Source organism: Rhinopithecus bieti, unplaced genomic scaffold (assembly GCF_001698545.2).
Source record: "Rhinopithecus bieti isolate Rb0 unplaced genomic scaffold, ASM169854v2 scaffold_6380, whole genome shotgun sequence".
Taxonomy (NCBI): domain Eukaryota; kingdom Metazoa; phylum Chordata; class Mammalia; order Primates; family Cercopithecidae; genus Rhinopithecus; species Rhinopithecus bieti.
Window position 1 is genome coordinate 13,025,813 of NW_016806642.1, and position 14,657 is coordinate 13,040,469.

The 14,657-nt window shown below is 41.3% G+C and overlaps 1 protein-coding gene across 1 annotated transcript in view; it reads left to right on the top strand.

Moving 5' to 3' along the window:
* The window catches only part of PLPP3 (phospholipid phosphatase 3), an 85,867-nt gene that overhangs the window by 30,084 nt on the left and 41,126 nt on the right, over positions 1–14,657 (top strand). Inside the window, exon 2 of the mRNA XM_017877267.1 lies at positions 12,292–12,449. Coding sequence (XP_017732756.1) covers positions 12,292–12,449 — 158 coding nt within the window. The remainder of the gene's footprint in view (positions 1–12,291; positions 12,450–14,657) is intronic.

Sequence of the window (14,657 nt, forward strand, 5' to 3'; positions counted from 1 at the left end):
ACTTAATCCCAGACGTGCTTGTGCCGTCTTACTGATATCAGACATTTCTTCATTGAACCAATAACTAGTGTTGACTTACTTTCCCTGATCCAGCTTGGACCACTTGAGGCTTCCATTACACAGTAGGCAAAAAGAATGGCCACGCAGAGTAGGATGACTCCAGTGGATTTCAATGTGTTTCATTTCACAATAATCCTAGTGACGATTAAAGTAGACATCTTTTTTCCCCAAGTAAGAAAATTCTTCTGGATTTAACAACATTAACATCTTTCACTGCCAGTTCGCTTCCTTTTTAGCAAGCATCTTTTCAGCATCTATTGTTTTAGGAACTAGACGGGCTCCCTCAAAGTACTTTTCTAATTTTTTTCCTCAGCGTTAAAGGTTGGAAGATAATAAGAGCTGAACAAAGCAGCAGTTTTGTCAACTTCTTGGAAAGCAAACCTTCTCAGTTCTGGATTTTTTTTTTGTTTTTTTTTTTTTTTTTTTTTTTTTTTTTTTTTTTGATATAGCCTTAAATTGGCTGTACCAATTGGCATTCAAATGACAACAAGGAGTATTTCAAATTCATTTACTGGATTAGTCAGTAAATAGGTATTGCCTGCCAGCTGGTCATGTGCTGAGGGCGTCCTCAGTGCTCTCACTTTAGTAATGCCCCTGTAGAAGTTCTTGTACATTGCTGGTGGGTGGTTGTTCCCAGAGCATGCATTTTTAGCGGGGCAGAGACCACATCTTATTAACTTCTGTAGCTCATAATTCTCCCAGTGAGGAGTTTCCCCCTTCAAAGGAGGAATTTTCTCCCTCATTTTCTTGCCACCCATTGCCATTTGGAAAACTCAGTGGGCCATGGAGAAGCCTTAGATCTCTGGGAAAAGAAGTCTGAGTTGTACTTCAATTGGGTATTTTGTAATGCCATTTACTCCCTGGATACTTCTAAAATGAAAATGTAGCCTGTAAGGACAGCACATAGAGAGGAAATCAACTACAAATTAAAAAGTGATTAGTGAGTGTTTAGGCAGAAGGTCAAAGGGATTAGTTTGGACTTCAAACTTTTCAGCTTTCAAGGTTTGTATTCAGTTACAAAATTACATCCCTGAATTATTTGTGCAGGTGGCAGCTGTCAGATTTGAAGAAAGTTTCTGTGTTTTACAAAAGGAACATTGACAGGACCGGGAATGGGGAGTGTGCTCCCAGGGTGAGGGTTGTCCTATCCACGGCATCCTGGAACGGCTCCAGTCTTGCTCAATGCAAGTGACAGTCCTCGTCTGAGCTGACACAGCCCTGTCCAGGTTACCCCAACCACCTTAGTGAGGAAACCAGTCAAGCCAGTTGATTGGCATCATGTAAACAGCTTGATAGTAGATTTTCAGGACCGGGAAGGAAGAGAACTAATCTTTGTTAAATTTACCTGCCTTCTGATATTTCATCCTCACAGCTTTTCAAAGTGGATATTGGCATCCTCTTTTTATAGTTGAGGCTCAGAGAAATGAGGCAATTTGCTGAAGATCACATAGAGCGTCAGTGGCAAAACTGGTTTTCAAACCCAGGTCTGAGTTGCTTTCTTGAGATCTGTACTCTTCCTTACTTGGAGCTTTCTTTAGGGCAGAAATTCCCAAGAGGATCCCAGCAAATGGGGTAGGGGTGTGCTGAAATGGATCCCTTAGCCCTTGGGCAGCTGGGCGGGGTAGGGCATGGCAGCTGAATCACTGAGCAGCAGCAGTCTGTTCAGCTTGCCTAGGAGTGTCCTATAGAGTATTTTCTAATATTATCACTATGTGGAAAAGGCTGGAAACTGAAGGTAAGTGTCTTTTTCTTAGCCATCTGGCCTAACCACCCATCTGAGACTTGAAGCTGGTTAGGTTCCCTGTAAATAATTCCTCATGGAATTGTCTACTCTTTATTAGGGTATGGGATGTTGTGCTGTTTTGAGGGATTGCATTAAAAAACAGGATTTGGGATGTGGGAGACATTAGGTTAAAATTTAGAAAGTAGGGAGAAAACGATCCACAAGTCCTAGAGTGTATTTGCTAGGGAGCCAGGTCTTCCAGATTTTGGTTTGTTTCCTATACATTTATTCAATACACATTTGTTGAACTCCCACTATATGCCAGGAATCTTTCCTTGCTTCAGGGACACAGAGATGAATAACATAAACCCTTTTCTGAGGATCTTAGCTAGTGCAGGAGATTTATGGGACAGGAATAATTACAATGTTAGACAGTGGGAGCCCTCAACCTTCCCATCTATTAAATGAAAATAAATGACATTAAGATCTCTTACAGTTCTAAACTTTCATCAGGCTATTACTGATATGTGCCTGACTCCGTTTTAGTAAGATTTATGATGCCAACAAATATCTGATGGGCTTTAATTTTTAACTCCCTTCTCACCTTGCTTTTATTTTTTATTCTTTAGAATTAGTGGGCTTCTATCAGAAGATTGTTTTTGTTTTGATTTTAGATAGCTATTGCTTTTAAAAACACAACTCTCTGATATTCCCATTTAGTATCACATAGAGAGCTATAAGTTGGGTCTACTGTATCTTCTGAAGGGTAACCATGCAATTTATTAAGATAAGCTGTTTACCTGACCAGTAAGGTAGGTGTTCATTTTGACCTAACCACCAGCCTCATGGAGTCAACTTGCTAAGGGCTTTCTAGTTCAGCAAGACTTTGTTTCAAATCCCTGTTCATTTTACTGTATGACCTTCGGCAAATTACTTAGCTTCTAAGCCTTGGTTTCCCCATAACTAAAATGCAAAAATGAACTGCCTTGCCCTGACTTGACATGGTCTTTGGGTTTATAATTGAAAACATAGATAGGAGGCTCAGTCTTGGTTAAGATTAAGACACACATAAATCCATACACACACAAAACCATATACACATATATATACATGTCTAATGTGGCCATTACTTACTATGGGAGATGGTACGGAATCAAGAGTTATTTCTATTTTCATAGGTTTATCCAAGAGTCATTAACCAAGGACTCTTACTCTCTACAGCAAGGATAAAGTCAAATGTTTACAAAGCCAGGCAATTAACATGAATGACTAAAGTAGACCAGGTATAAGAAAATTGACAGCGCAAGCTCAATGAGAATGGCAACCCACAAGCAGCCTGCATGTCAGGGAGACAGTGAGGAGTAGGTAGCTCCTGGAGGATGTGTATATGTTGCGTGCAGGAAGGCAGCTGCTGTTATTACTACCTGCATTGCCACACACTTTAGAGCTGGTTTAAGAAGCTGGGAATCTGGACGTTATCTGCCTGTTATTAAATGTTAACAACTAATTTAGAACATTTTAAACCCTGGGTGGGACAAACAGAACATCTCTACAGGCCAGATTTGGCCGTGGGCTGCCAGCTTGTGACCTTTGACCTAAATCATGGGCTGTGTAGCTCGGTGGTGTACCTGGAGTGCCTGTGGATTGCTCACCAGGGTGATTTTGTTCTTGCAGGGCCTCCCATAATGCTCACCTCTTCACTTTTGGCACTGCATCTGGCTCCAGTCTTGCCTTTTGACTATCTCGGACTTTGGCTATCCCTGGTGTCTGATGTCCTGCCAATCCACAGGTTGTTTATTCTGCCACGTGGACGGGGTGTTTTGTGTACATCTGGGTAGCATGGCTTGGGTGGGAGTGCACATGCTGATGAATGAATGTTTAACTGCTGGAAAAATAAAAATAAATGTATTTTTCTCAACCTTATTATAGACTTGCCTCCCATACAGCCTCATGTGATCTTTTGAGAATATATGGCAGGGTTCCCACTGTGATATTTCTTCCCTATGACAGGGTGCTGGCTCTTGCTAACCACTGTCGAAGCCCATTTGTCTACCCAATCCCAAGAAGTCCCTGGAATTGTAGGACTTCATGAGCTTTTCCCTGGAGATGAGATTGCGTATGAGAAGTGGCTGGTGGACCCATGGCTCCTTGCATGAGTTTCAGACAGAAATCGGGTCACATTTTACCCCCACATAAAAGCTTTTGGTGGCTCCCTGTCACATATAAGAGCAAGAACTAACATATTTTATAAACTACATCTTAGTCCTCCTAATCAACTCTTTACATTGGGAATTAATGTGCCAAGTCTTATTATACACTGATAAAAATAAAGTTCACAGAGTTAAGGTCATACTGCAAGCATGACAGTTGATAGGAATGGAATATGAAATCTTGTCTGCCTGACTCCAAAGATCATGATTAAATTGGAAAAAATAAAGAAGCAATTAATGCTGTTAGAGTGGGTTACATGGCTAAGTAAATCCTTTGTGGGTGAGATATTTAAGTCTTGAAGGATAAATAGGAGTTGTTTTAATTCAGATGTTAAAGACATTACTTCATGGAGTTGTTAGGAAGATCAAATGTGATGGTTTATGTAAGAACTCAGAAGTACTTTGCATGGATGGAACTATTGCTATGTCTTAACTCTGGGCAGCCATGTTGCAAATGAATGCCTTTGGGTCATAAGGGAAGCTTATGAGGCAGAGAGAGAGTGGCTGGATCTGTATGGTTCCATCTTAACATCTAAAGAGGAGCCTTGGTTTCTGCCCTTGTCCAAGGCCAACATACACTTTCAAGAGTTTCGTAGCTGACTTTCTAGGTTGCTAATATGTGCATAGACATAGTTCATGTGTACTTAGCAATAAAGGCTAACTGGTCCCATCTCTGAATGAATTCTAGAGTCAGACAGTTCTCTTACATATCTTGTTTATGCCTCTTCTCCTCAGAGTGGATACTGAAACAAATTACAACCTCTCTGACCCTCGATCTTTTGTCTATATCTTAATAACTAATTTAGAAAATTGTTTTGAGAATTAAATAAATTGATGTATCCAAAGCTCCTGGCACATAGTAGGTGCCCAATAAATATATACTTACTGTCATCTTTATTTAAAGAGGGATCAAAAAGAAGGAGGTCTTGGAAAGTGACTCAGCTTTACCTGGGATAAAAGGATTATGAGTCCTGTTTGCTCTGGTAGTTGTGTTTCGCTAGAAATAAAACACCTCATTTGTGAAATATATAGTGATGACAAAAAGAGGTTTGGAGCTCTTTCAGTTAAAGATATGAACCTTGAGTTGCTGGTCAGTTTGTTTTATTTGCAGATGAATGTAGCAACCCTTTAAAAATCCAACTGAAAGGGCCAAAACAGCCAGAGCTGGGGGTTTTAAGGAGGCTGATGTTAATTATTTTTAAAAACAAAATGGTTTCACTGTAAGCACTTTCAAATAAGAAAGGACATCCAAAGTTCTTTTCAACACCCATGGTTAAACTAAAACAGGTTTCTCTTTGTCATGGAAGCTGAGACTTTCAGAAGGCAGGGAACTCAAAGGCACTGCAGTATTTTACTCACCTTTGTTTTCCCCAGCACCTAACATGGTACCCACTACTTAGGAAAGAGCCATCCTTGTGTGTTAAGTTGGACTAAAGACCTTAATTTGGGGTCAGGAAACCCGAGCACTAGGACTAGATCTGCCACTGGTTTCTTCATTTCTACCACGTAGTTGCTTTTGGTTCCAACAGTCTTCTTTTTGTGGAGAAAGGGCCTGAACTTTCCAGTACTGAAGAATGAGCAATTGCCAAGGAAGACCTCTAGACCCAGAATATTGCGTGCTCACACCAGCCAACAGCAAGTGTTTTTCATGGCAGCCTGTTTCAAAGGTAGAAAAATGCCTTCATAGTAAACTTAGTTTTGTCTCATCTGGATTGTGTCCAGTCTAAAAATCTGGACAAATATCATAAACCAAAGAAAGTTTGCACACTTCTAAGACCAGTAGCAATTAATTACTTTAAAAAGAAGCCCTGTCACTTACAAGCAATGTAAATATTTGTATTTTGAACCTCTAAGTAATAGTTGTGTTGACCATTCTGGCCTTAAGTGATTTAAAAAAATCAGTGAGTGATATTTTAACAGGGAATATGTTTATAAAGAAAGGGAGGGTCAGGTCATAGAGTAAGAAAATATGAGCCAAGAGACAGACAGATGTGGATTCGAAACCCAGTGACCAATTTACTCACTTGGGGACCTTGTACCAGTTATAAAACTTCTGGCCTCAGTTTTCTGTTGAGTATAAATGAAAATAATAACCCACAACATTTCATAGCTATTGTGGATATTAAGTTAATTAATTCCTCAACTCTAAACTCCTTCAAGGTCCAGGGTCTTCAGTCTATATTTTGAATAGCTGGTCCAAATTGGGACCATTGCTAGCTCTGCATTTTAGGTGAACTGATGAACATTTCTGATCCTCAGTTTTTCCATTTGTAAGATGGGTAGAACAGTGCCTACTCATAACTCTATACTGTAGGTAAGATGTATAAACTTTTGGTCATAGAGTTTTTTTTTTTTGAGACAAGGTCTGGCTCTATCACCCAGGCTGGAGTGCAGTGGCACAATCTTGGCTTACTGCAACCTCCGCCTTCTGGGCTCAAGTTATCCTCTTACCTCCTGAGTAGCTGGGACTACAGGCAGGTACCACCACACTCAGCTAAGTTTTGTATTTTTGGTAGAGACGGAGTTTCATCATGTTGCCAAGGCTGGTCTCGAACTTATGAGCTCAAGCAATGCAACTGCCTCAGCCTCCCAAAGGGCTAGCATTACAGAAATGAGCCACCACAGCTGGCCTTGTCACAGAGTTCTAATAGCTGCCCAATTTGAGTAATTATGCTATACCAGATGCCTACTTTTGTACAACCAGTATTATTTTGTGGGTAGATGGGTAGGCTTTCTGCAGATGTTAGTTTAATTATTATTCTCGCAGATCCTGGACTTCATGTATTTTATAATGACTACAGATTGTTTTGAGTGAAAAATTGAACAACTCTGGAAAAGGACATGAAGGACTTGGTATGTAGGAGACATGAAAGTGCCTTCCTGGTGCTCTGATTCTGGTCAGGCAAAAATGCAAAGATTCCTTCTTCACTCTTCCTCTCATTCTCTTCTTAGCCTCACCAAGGGCTTTCTGAAAAGCACTTTGTGAGAAGGAGGCTGTGTTTAATTTTGTGCAAAGGTGAACTGTGGCTTCAGGGAGCAGGGCTTTGGGGCCAGGTCACTTGGGTAACACTTCCCACATGAGTTTATCAATGGGTGGGACTCAAAACTTAGTCTGTGTTTTTTTACACTCCACCCCCAAACCACCCAACCTGCCCCAGTGTTAGTTTTTCAAAGCCAGAGAAGTTTCAAAGGCCTGAACCCAACACAGGGGCCTTTCTTCATGCTTTGATTTTATGCCCATTAAGTGTTTGTCAGTGAGTTCGTATTTCACCTCCTCTGCAACCTACACATCCCAAGAAATCCCCAGAGGTATAGGAAGTTAATTGATCCTTGATTAAAGGAAGGAGAAATGCTTGAGTCTGGGTCTCGGTCTGCACTCACTAGATTTTTTTTTTTTTTTTTTTTTTTTTTTGTACGCTTTGCAAAAATTTTGTAATGCACCTTTTATTACAAATAAATTTAAATTCCAGGCTATTGCCTTCAGAGTTTGATGAAATTAGTTACCTAGCACGTGTGTGATACACAGTGAAAGTTCAGTGAACTTGAGCCAGTGCCATTCCCTTGATTGTTCTGAACAGTGCCTTTTTCATGAGAGGCCATGCGATTTGCTGAGCTTCAGTTAATTTAATAATACTTATAGGTGCTTCCTTCTCTGAAGAGTGACTCACTTACTTTATAGAAAGCACCCAAAATCAAGAGTCAGATCATTTGAAACCTGTTCAGCTCCATAACTTACTTGCAGAGTGACTGGTAAGTCACTTTAATCTCTTTGAACCTTAGGGTGGCTTAATGTATTAGTTTTTATGACTGTTTATCCTATTAGCCTTTGGACCACTTGAAGGTTGGAACTTAGCCTCTTTCATTTCAGTGGCCCAGTCAATGCCTAGACCATGGTAGGCAGCCAGGTCTGTCAGTCTACAATAGTTTATGTGGGGACCCTCAAGACAGTTTGGGCACATAATAACTGTTTAGTAAATGTTACCTATTATTATTCTCTGTGCTGTTTTCCCCTTTCTTTCCTTCATTCCCTTCATCTCTTCTAGCTCTATAGCAAACTTTAAAATTGTATTTGTTTAATAGCCATCAGTTTTGTAACTGGCAGTATTGAAATCCCTAAACTGCACTGATTTCTTTTTTTGTGATTGTACTTAGCCTGTGGACTCTAGAAACCCCTCCTACTATATAAGAGTTAACTGAAGTCTCCCACCCTCTGTTGGACACCTTGAAAGACTCTAGTAAAATGGTCTTTGTGTCCTTTATGCATATGTCAATCATCACATTAGAAATAATTCAGTGTTCTTGCTTTTTTGACTGTCTTACAACACTGTGAACTCCTCCAGGGCAGGTACTATGATGTATTCACTTCCAGAATTCCAGTGTCTAGCACTGGGAAATTTCTCGAAGTGAAGTGATAAGGGACTATAGTGATTGGTAATAAAGATGGTGACGGTATTGGAAATAAAGATCGTTGGAGAAGAACAGCCTCTTCTCTGTGTCCTGGAAGGGCAAGGCACAGTGTTATATCTCTTAAGGACTAGTTGCCTAGTTGGGGGGATGTTTATGCTTTTCCCATCAACTGAAGGAAATCTGTGGTTACTCTCTTCCTGGATCAAAATCAAGATTTGACTGGCATCACCCTCAATAATACTACAAGTTTATAGGGGAGACAAAAAAAAAAAAAAAAGCCATTGGGTTTTTTAAATGCCATCTCCATGCCTTTCAAGAAAATAAACAGAACATATTCAGCTCCAACTTCTTGTCTGTTTGTGGTCTTCATCCACATAATCAGAACTGGAAGCCCTCCCCAAGCCATAGGCAAAGAAAGAGGAAAAAGGATTTGGACTGTTCTCAGTTTAAAAGTGGGCAAAGGACTGACCAGATTTTCTTCCCTTGCCTTCTCTGTGAGGCTTTCTTCCCCTGCCTTCTCTGTGAGGCTTTCTTCCCCTGCCTTCTCTGTGAGGCTTTCTTCCCTTCTCTTTTTGACATTCATTGAGTGTCCACAGTGTGCCCCAGACTCTATGCTGACATTACTCAGTGCTATTGCCTTAACTTTCTTCTCAACTGATTTTGATGATATATGTCTTCCCCTACTGGATTGTAAGCTTCTTGAGGGCAGGGTCTGGGTCATCTTTGTATTCCTTGTAATTTAATATATGTAGTTAAGACTCAATAAATATTTGTTGAATGAATGAATGGATGCTTTAATTTTTATATAATCCCAACCATGCTAAAGTTAGATTTCATTCTTCCCATTAAACAGATGAGAAAGGGAGTTTTGGAGATGTGAAATAACTTAAGTAGTAGGGAGCAGAGTCGAGATCATTAACCCAGTTCTGTCTAACTCCAAAACTCTTTTATATGTGTTTTATTGTCCATAGAAACATATGTTTTACAGGTCTATCATGTGAACACTATGAAAAATAGAAGCTGGAGGCCTAAGAGTGGAGTGCAAATGTAGGGAACTTGGGGTCTGTTCCCTTCCTGAGTTTATTAGCAACACTTTGGCTCCTAGGCACCAGAGTGACTGCAGCTCAACTTTTAAATCTCAATATGTGGAACTTTAAAAGCAGACTATTAATAATATCATACTGCTGGCTTCTCAGCTGCTTTTCATAGCCAACTTGGTTGCATTTCAAAATGTTTAGGCAGTGGCACTAAGATGGTTCGGGACCATATGATATCTCTCCCAGGCCCCTAAACCCTAAAGATCATTTCTAAGCCAGAACATGTATCCACTGCCTTTCCCTGCCCCCTCTCCTCCATTGCAGAGACAAAGTTTTAAAACCTAATGGCTATTGCCTGTCAGGGCCCCTCTGTGTTTACTTTGAGAAGGTCAGGCACAATACTGTGGTGTGTTGCTGTTCTTTCTTTTCAAAGCACCAGTATGAATTTGATAAAGTAAATTGTTGTTCTAGCAGGAAGCAGTTAGGGGTCACAAAATAAATAGCCATAGAGTTCAAATAAATCCAAAGAATAAAACCAAATAAATCCATGTGTGTATGCACAGTGATACATAAATACACTTTTAGAAAGTGAGCATTTTATCACTGCCGTTCTGAACCAAAGTAATTGAAAATTGTGGAGTTCATGGTACTTTTTTTTTAGAGGTGGTCTGGACTTCAACCAACATGACATGAATTTAATTCTTTTGAAAACATGAAAATGGGATTTTATCTTTTAAATAACTGTTTATGTTGGGATTTTCAGCTAATGAAATTCACATTTGGATGAAATCAATTTGCAAAGTTAAATTAGGGATTTAAGCATTTGGAGGTGGACTAAGAGATCCTGAATGAGCTCAGTATTGAGTCTCTGTTCCCTCCACTTGAAGGTGGGTGATAGTGCTTAAATAATACTTCAATGCAAAAATGGATATAAAGAACCCAACACATTGTGAGTGTGCATTCAATAGTGGCTGTATTCGCCACTATGTTTTGTTTTGTTTTTTACAGTCCAGAAGTCTTTTATTTATTTTATTTTTTTAACACCTACTATGCCATGAATTCACAGGGAATATGTTCCAGCAGCAGGCTCCTTCCCATTGGTTCTCACAAAGTGTGTTTCTCTCGGTAGAGCAGGCTGGTGCTTCAGTTGAACTCTTTGGCTTCTTCCTTTTTCTGATCATTTTCCTTCATGTTTTTTAGGAGGTGCTTGGAGTGCTTAATGTGCTCAGTACGCACATTAATTCTCTTGGCAATAATCTTGCCCTTAACTTGTTTGTTTACAACAATGCCAACGGCATGCTAGGGAACGCTGCAGACTCTTCCAGTTTAACCATGGTAACACTTGTGGGGCATTCTTTTTAGAACAGTACCCATTCCCTTAGATGTCTACAACATTGCCTTTATCATAGATTTTCATATACATGGCCAAAGAAACAACTCCATGTTTTCTAAAAGGCCTAGAGAACATCTGTTGGGTGCCTCTCCTCTTTCCCTTTGTGTTCGTCATTTTGGTGAATTACTGGAAGATGGCATTTCCGGCTGAAAGGCCACCGTGTTTCTGGTAGTCTTCCCTAGTTCCAAGATTTGTAAAAGAGCTAGTCATTTTATTTTGCAAAGTGTCATTGGAGCTTGGTATTGCAGTTAGGTAGTTTGGGAGGAAGAGGTAATTTGGTCTAAGAGAATAGCATGAATCCACAGTCTCTGTGTACTGGTTTCTTGGAGGCTTACTGAAGAGGAGCAGCAGAGCATGAAGCTGGAGAGATGTCCAGGTCATGGGAACTCCTAAAGTCATACTTAGAGGCTTTATTTCACACTGTGTCATGGGGCGCTGTTGAAGAGGCTTTAGCAAGGCTTTGACATGCTCATGGTCCGAGCCCTTCAGGAAGCAAACTGGTGGCTATCTGTACAAGGGAATGGGGGCCATGAGCCTGATTAGGAGGCTCTTGTAGCATCCAAACAAGAGTTATCATGGGCCTTTGCTTTTTGAGTCAGGGTTTTGAGGGAATTTTCTTGGCAGGTGATGGAATCCATTTGTCATGACCTTTGAGAGAATAGTCTGAACTGGTCACTGATAACCAGCAGCAGCTGCAAGAGCCACTTGGTGCTCCTGGGTGTCCTGGGCCCTCTATCCAGGTCTGCAGACAGCAGGGCCAAGCTCAGCTGTGCTCACTCTTATTGGTAGTTCTTTGAACAGTGAAAGAAAAGCCTGGGAAAATGGCATTCATGAAGCAGCTACTTTGTGCCAGGCACTGTGCTAGAGGTTGTGTGTGCATTGATCTCCTTTAGTCAACACCACGACTCATTTTACTGTGGAAAAAACTGGGACTTAGGGAAATGGAGTGGGAACCAGAGGTCAAATCACTTAGGAAGTGGTGGATCTGGGGTTCACATCCACATTTTTTGACTCCAAGGCCTTTGCTACCCCAGGCAGCACAGCCTTAGTGAACTTCTCAAAGGGGAAGTGGTTAAGAGCTAAGAAACGAATGCCCTTAGAGGCATAAATCGTTAGATTTGGGGCTATATTAGTAAATGTTACGATTTGGGCTTTAATTTTAGCAGGGTATCGTAGAACTGTGGGAAAAGCTCTGCTCTGGCTCTTTCACTGCCTACCTCCAAGCTCTTGGGGAAGAGAAGAGGATAATGCCTCTCTCCTCATGGGGGTGTGGAAAGGAGGAACAGGGATGTGCATAGCAAAAGCTCTCTCTAGGCTGTAGATCTCTACAAATGGAAGGAAAGATTAGCACTCTCAGTGATATTTGGGATGGTCTTGCTTGAGGTTCCTCTTTGGCACTGATGTTTTCCCCTTCCTTTTTTTTTTCTCTCCTGGTATATGCCGTGGTTCCACCTGGACCAGCGGGCCTCCCCTTCCTTATCATCGAGACAAGCACCATCAAGCCTTACCACCGAGGGTTTTACTGCAATGATGAGAGCATCAAGTACCCACTGAAAACTGGTGAGACAATAAATGACGCTGTGCTCTGCGCCGTGGGGATCGTCATTGCCATCCTCGCGGTAAGTGTCCAGACTCTGCTGTGGTGGATGCTGTCTGACTTCTCCCTGTATTGTCATATTACAGAATGTCTGAGCCAACAGAGATTTATACCGAGTAGAAGCCAACTTTCTCTGGCCTGTATTTAGCCAAGAAGCAAGGTAGTTAATCCTAAGAACACTACATGTAAAATAAGTGCTATCACCCCCATTATACAGATGTGAGAGTTAAGTGACATACTCAAAGTCTACAGCTACAGAAAATTCGGGTTCAGCCTGTGCCCGGCTGATTTCAAAGAGACTTATAGTTCAGGAAGACTAACCTGTCCAAATGAACTGCTCAAGGGGATAGGCAGTTAGCTTATCTTGCCTACTCTGGATCAAATGTAAGTTGCTGATGTTTCGGGTACCACATTTCATGTAGTTTTCTTTTGACTTGCCTACTCTGGAGGTTGGTTGTAAACTTTGAGACCCCTCTTTGTTTTTTAATAACATCATAAACCAGGCACACAATCAACAGCTTGAATTTGGGGAGGGGGAAGGGAGGCTAGTAGAATTCTTTCCAGCCTTTAAAAGAAAAACAGTTCGTTTGGCAACTGTAGTAGTTTCTTAAAGGTGGACTAAGGATCTTTGTGTTCAAAAACTGAAAAATGAAAGGTCTAGTTTTCCCATGTGCTCCAAATTGACAGTTGTGGATTTCAGTTTCTAGGAAGAATGGCTTTCCCTGAAAAAGGTGTTTGTCAGGAAAGGCAAATAATTGCACAGTATCATGTACTGAGGTTTGAACAGGTGTTTTTGAAAGTTAGAGGATCAGTTAATTGAACACTTCAAAGGAGCTCACTATACCCAAGAGTGTGGTGAGATAAGAAAAGCACAGGGACAGGAATGTCACATGCTTGTCACTCTCTGTGGCATTATTCCCAGCTTGCCTAGTGGGCTGCTCCCAGGCACAGGGCAGTGGAAAGAGACACTCTTCAGAGCCTCTCCTAGCTATGTGAATTAGGTGGATCATTGATTTCTTTAACCCTCAATTTCCTCATCTGTAAAACGAGATTGCTGTTTGGATTCCCTCAAGGGGATCGCTGTAAGAATCAAATGAATGCCATAAGACCTGGAATTGCACTTTGCAGCAGTGGGCTCACTGGAACGTTCAGAGTCTTTTAGTTGGGAATGGTTCTGGTTTTCTCACCTGGCCCCGGGATAGGCAAAGGAAAATGCTAAAGTAGCTTCTTTAGAGTTCATGTGTCTCCTCCCATCTTTCCTTCCCCAAGCAGAGCTTCAGGTCAGCAACTCTTCGCTTGCTGCTTGCCAAGGCCTGTCCCTTTCTCCTTAAGGGATGTCACCTTTTCTTAGAAAAAATGTGCTTTTGAGAGCTTCACTGTGGCTTGCCCTTTACTTGTGTCATGTTGATATTTTAATTACAATGTTTCCTGACCTCCCAGGTTTTCTTGAAGCAGTCATGTGCTGTGGCCTCCTTATACAATGAGCAACAGTATTGCTTCCCCAACCCATACAATGGCAGCAAAATGGATTAGATAGTGCTTTCCTATAGTTCCAGAGAAACATAAGCCAAGAAATTACTGCAATAATGTTATCTCTTGTCCGGTGCAACTGTATATGGGAGATACACTTGGACAATGTGGATGCATTTCACCCTTGAAGAAACCCCAAGAGCTAGGTATTCTTGTGGTTTTCAGTTTAGCACAGGGTTAAAGGCACATGCCCTAGTTGAGACCTGAACCCATCTGCTGTGGACCATGTGGCAAATTAACTTTATGGTGCCCTGCCTCGGAAATACATCTGTTACATGGAGATACTATGTCTACTTACTAAGGTTTTGAGAATTAAATGAGCTAATGTGTATAAAGTAATTCAGTGCTTGGCACATACGGTATGCCCAGTAAATGTTAACTATTTTTATTCTAAATGAGTAAACAGTCAAAAAATGGTGAAGTGACAGCCAGACATTATATCTGGCAAAAATATAGTAAGGAGGCCGGGCGCGGTGGCTCAAGCCTGTAATCCCAGCACTTTGGGAGGCCGAGACGGGCGGATCACAAGGTCAGGAGATCGAGACCATCCTGGCTAATACGGTGAAACCCCGTCTCTACTAAAAAAATACAAAAAACTAGCCGGGCGAGGTGGCGGGCGCCTGTAGTCCCAGCTACTTGGGAGGCTGAGGCAGGAGAATGGCGTAAACCCGGGAGGCGGAGCTTGCAGTGAGCTGAGATC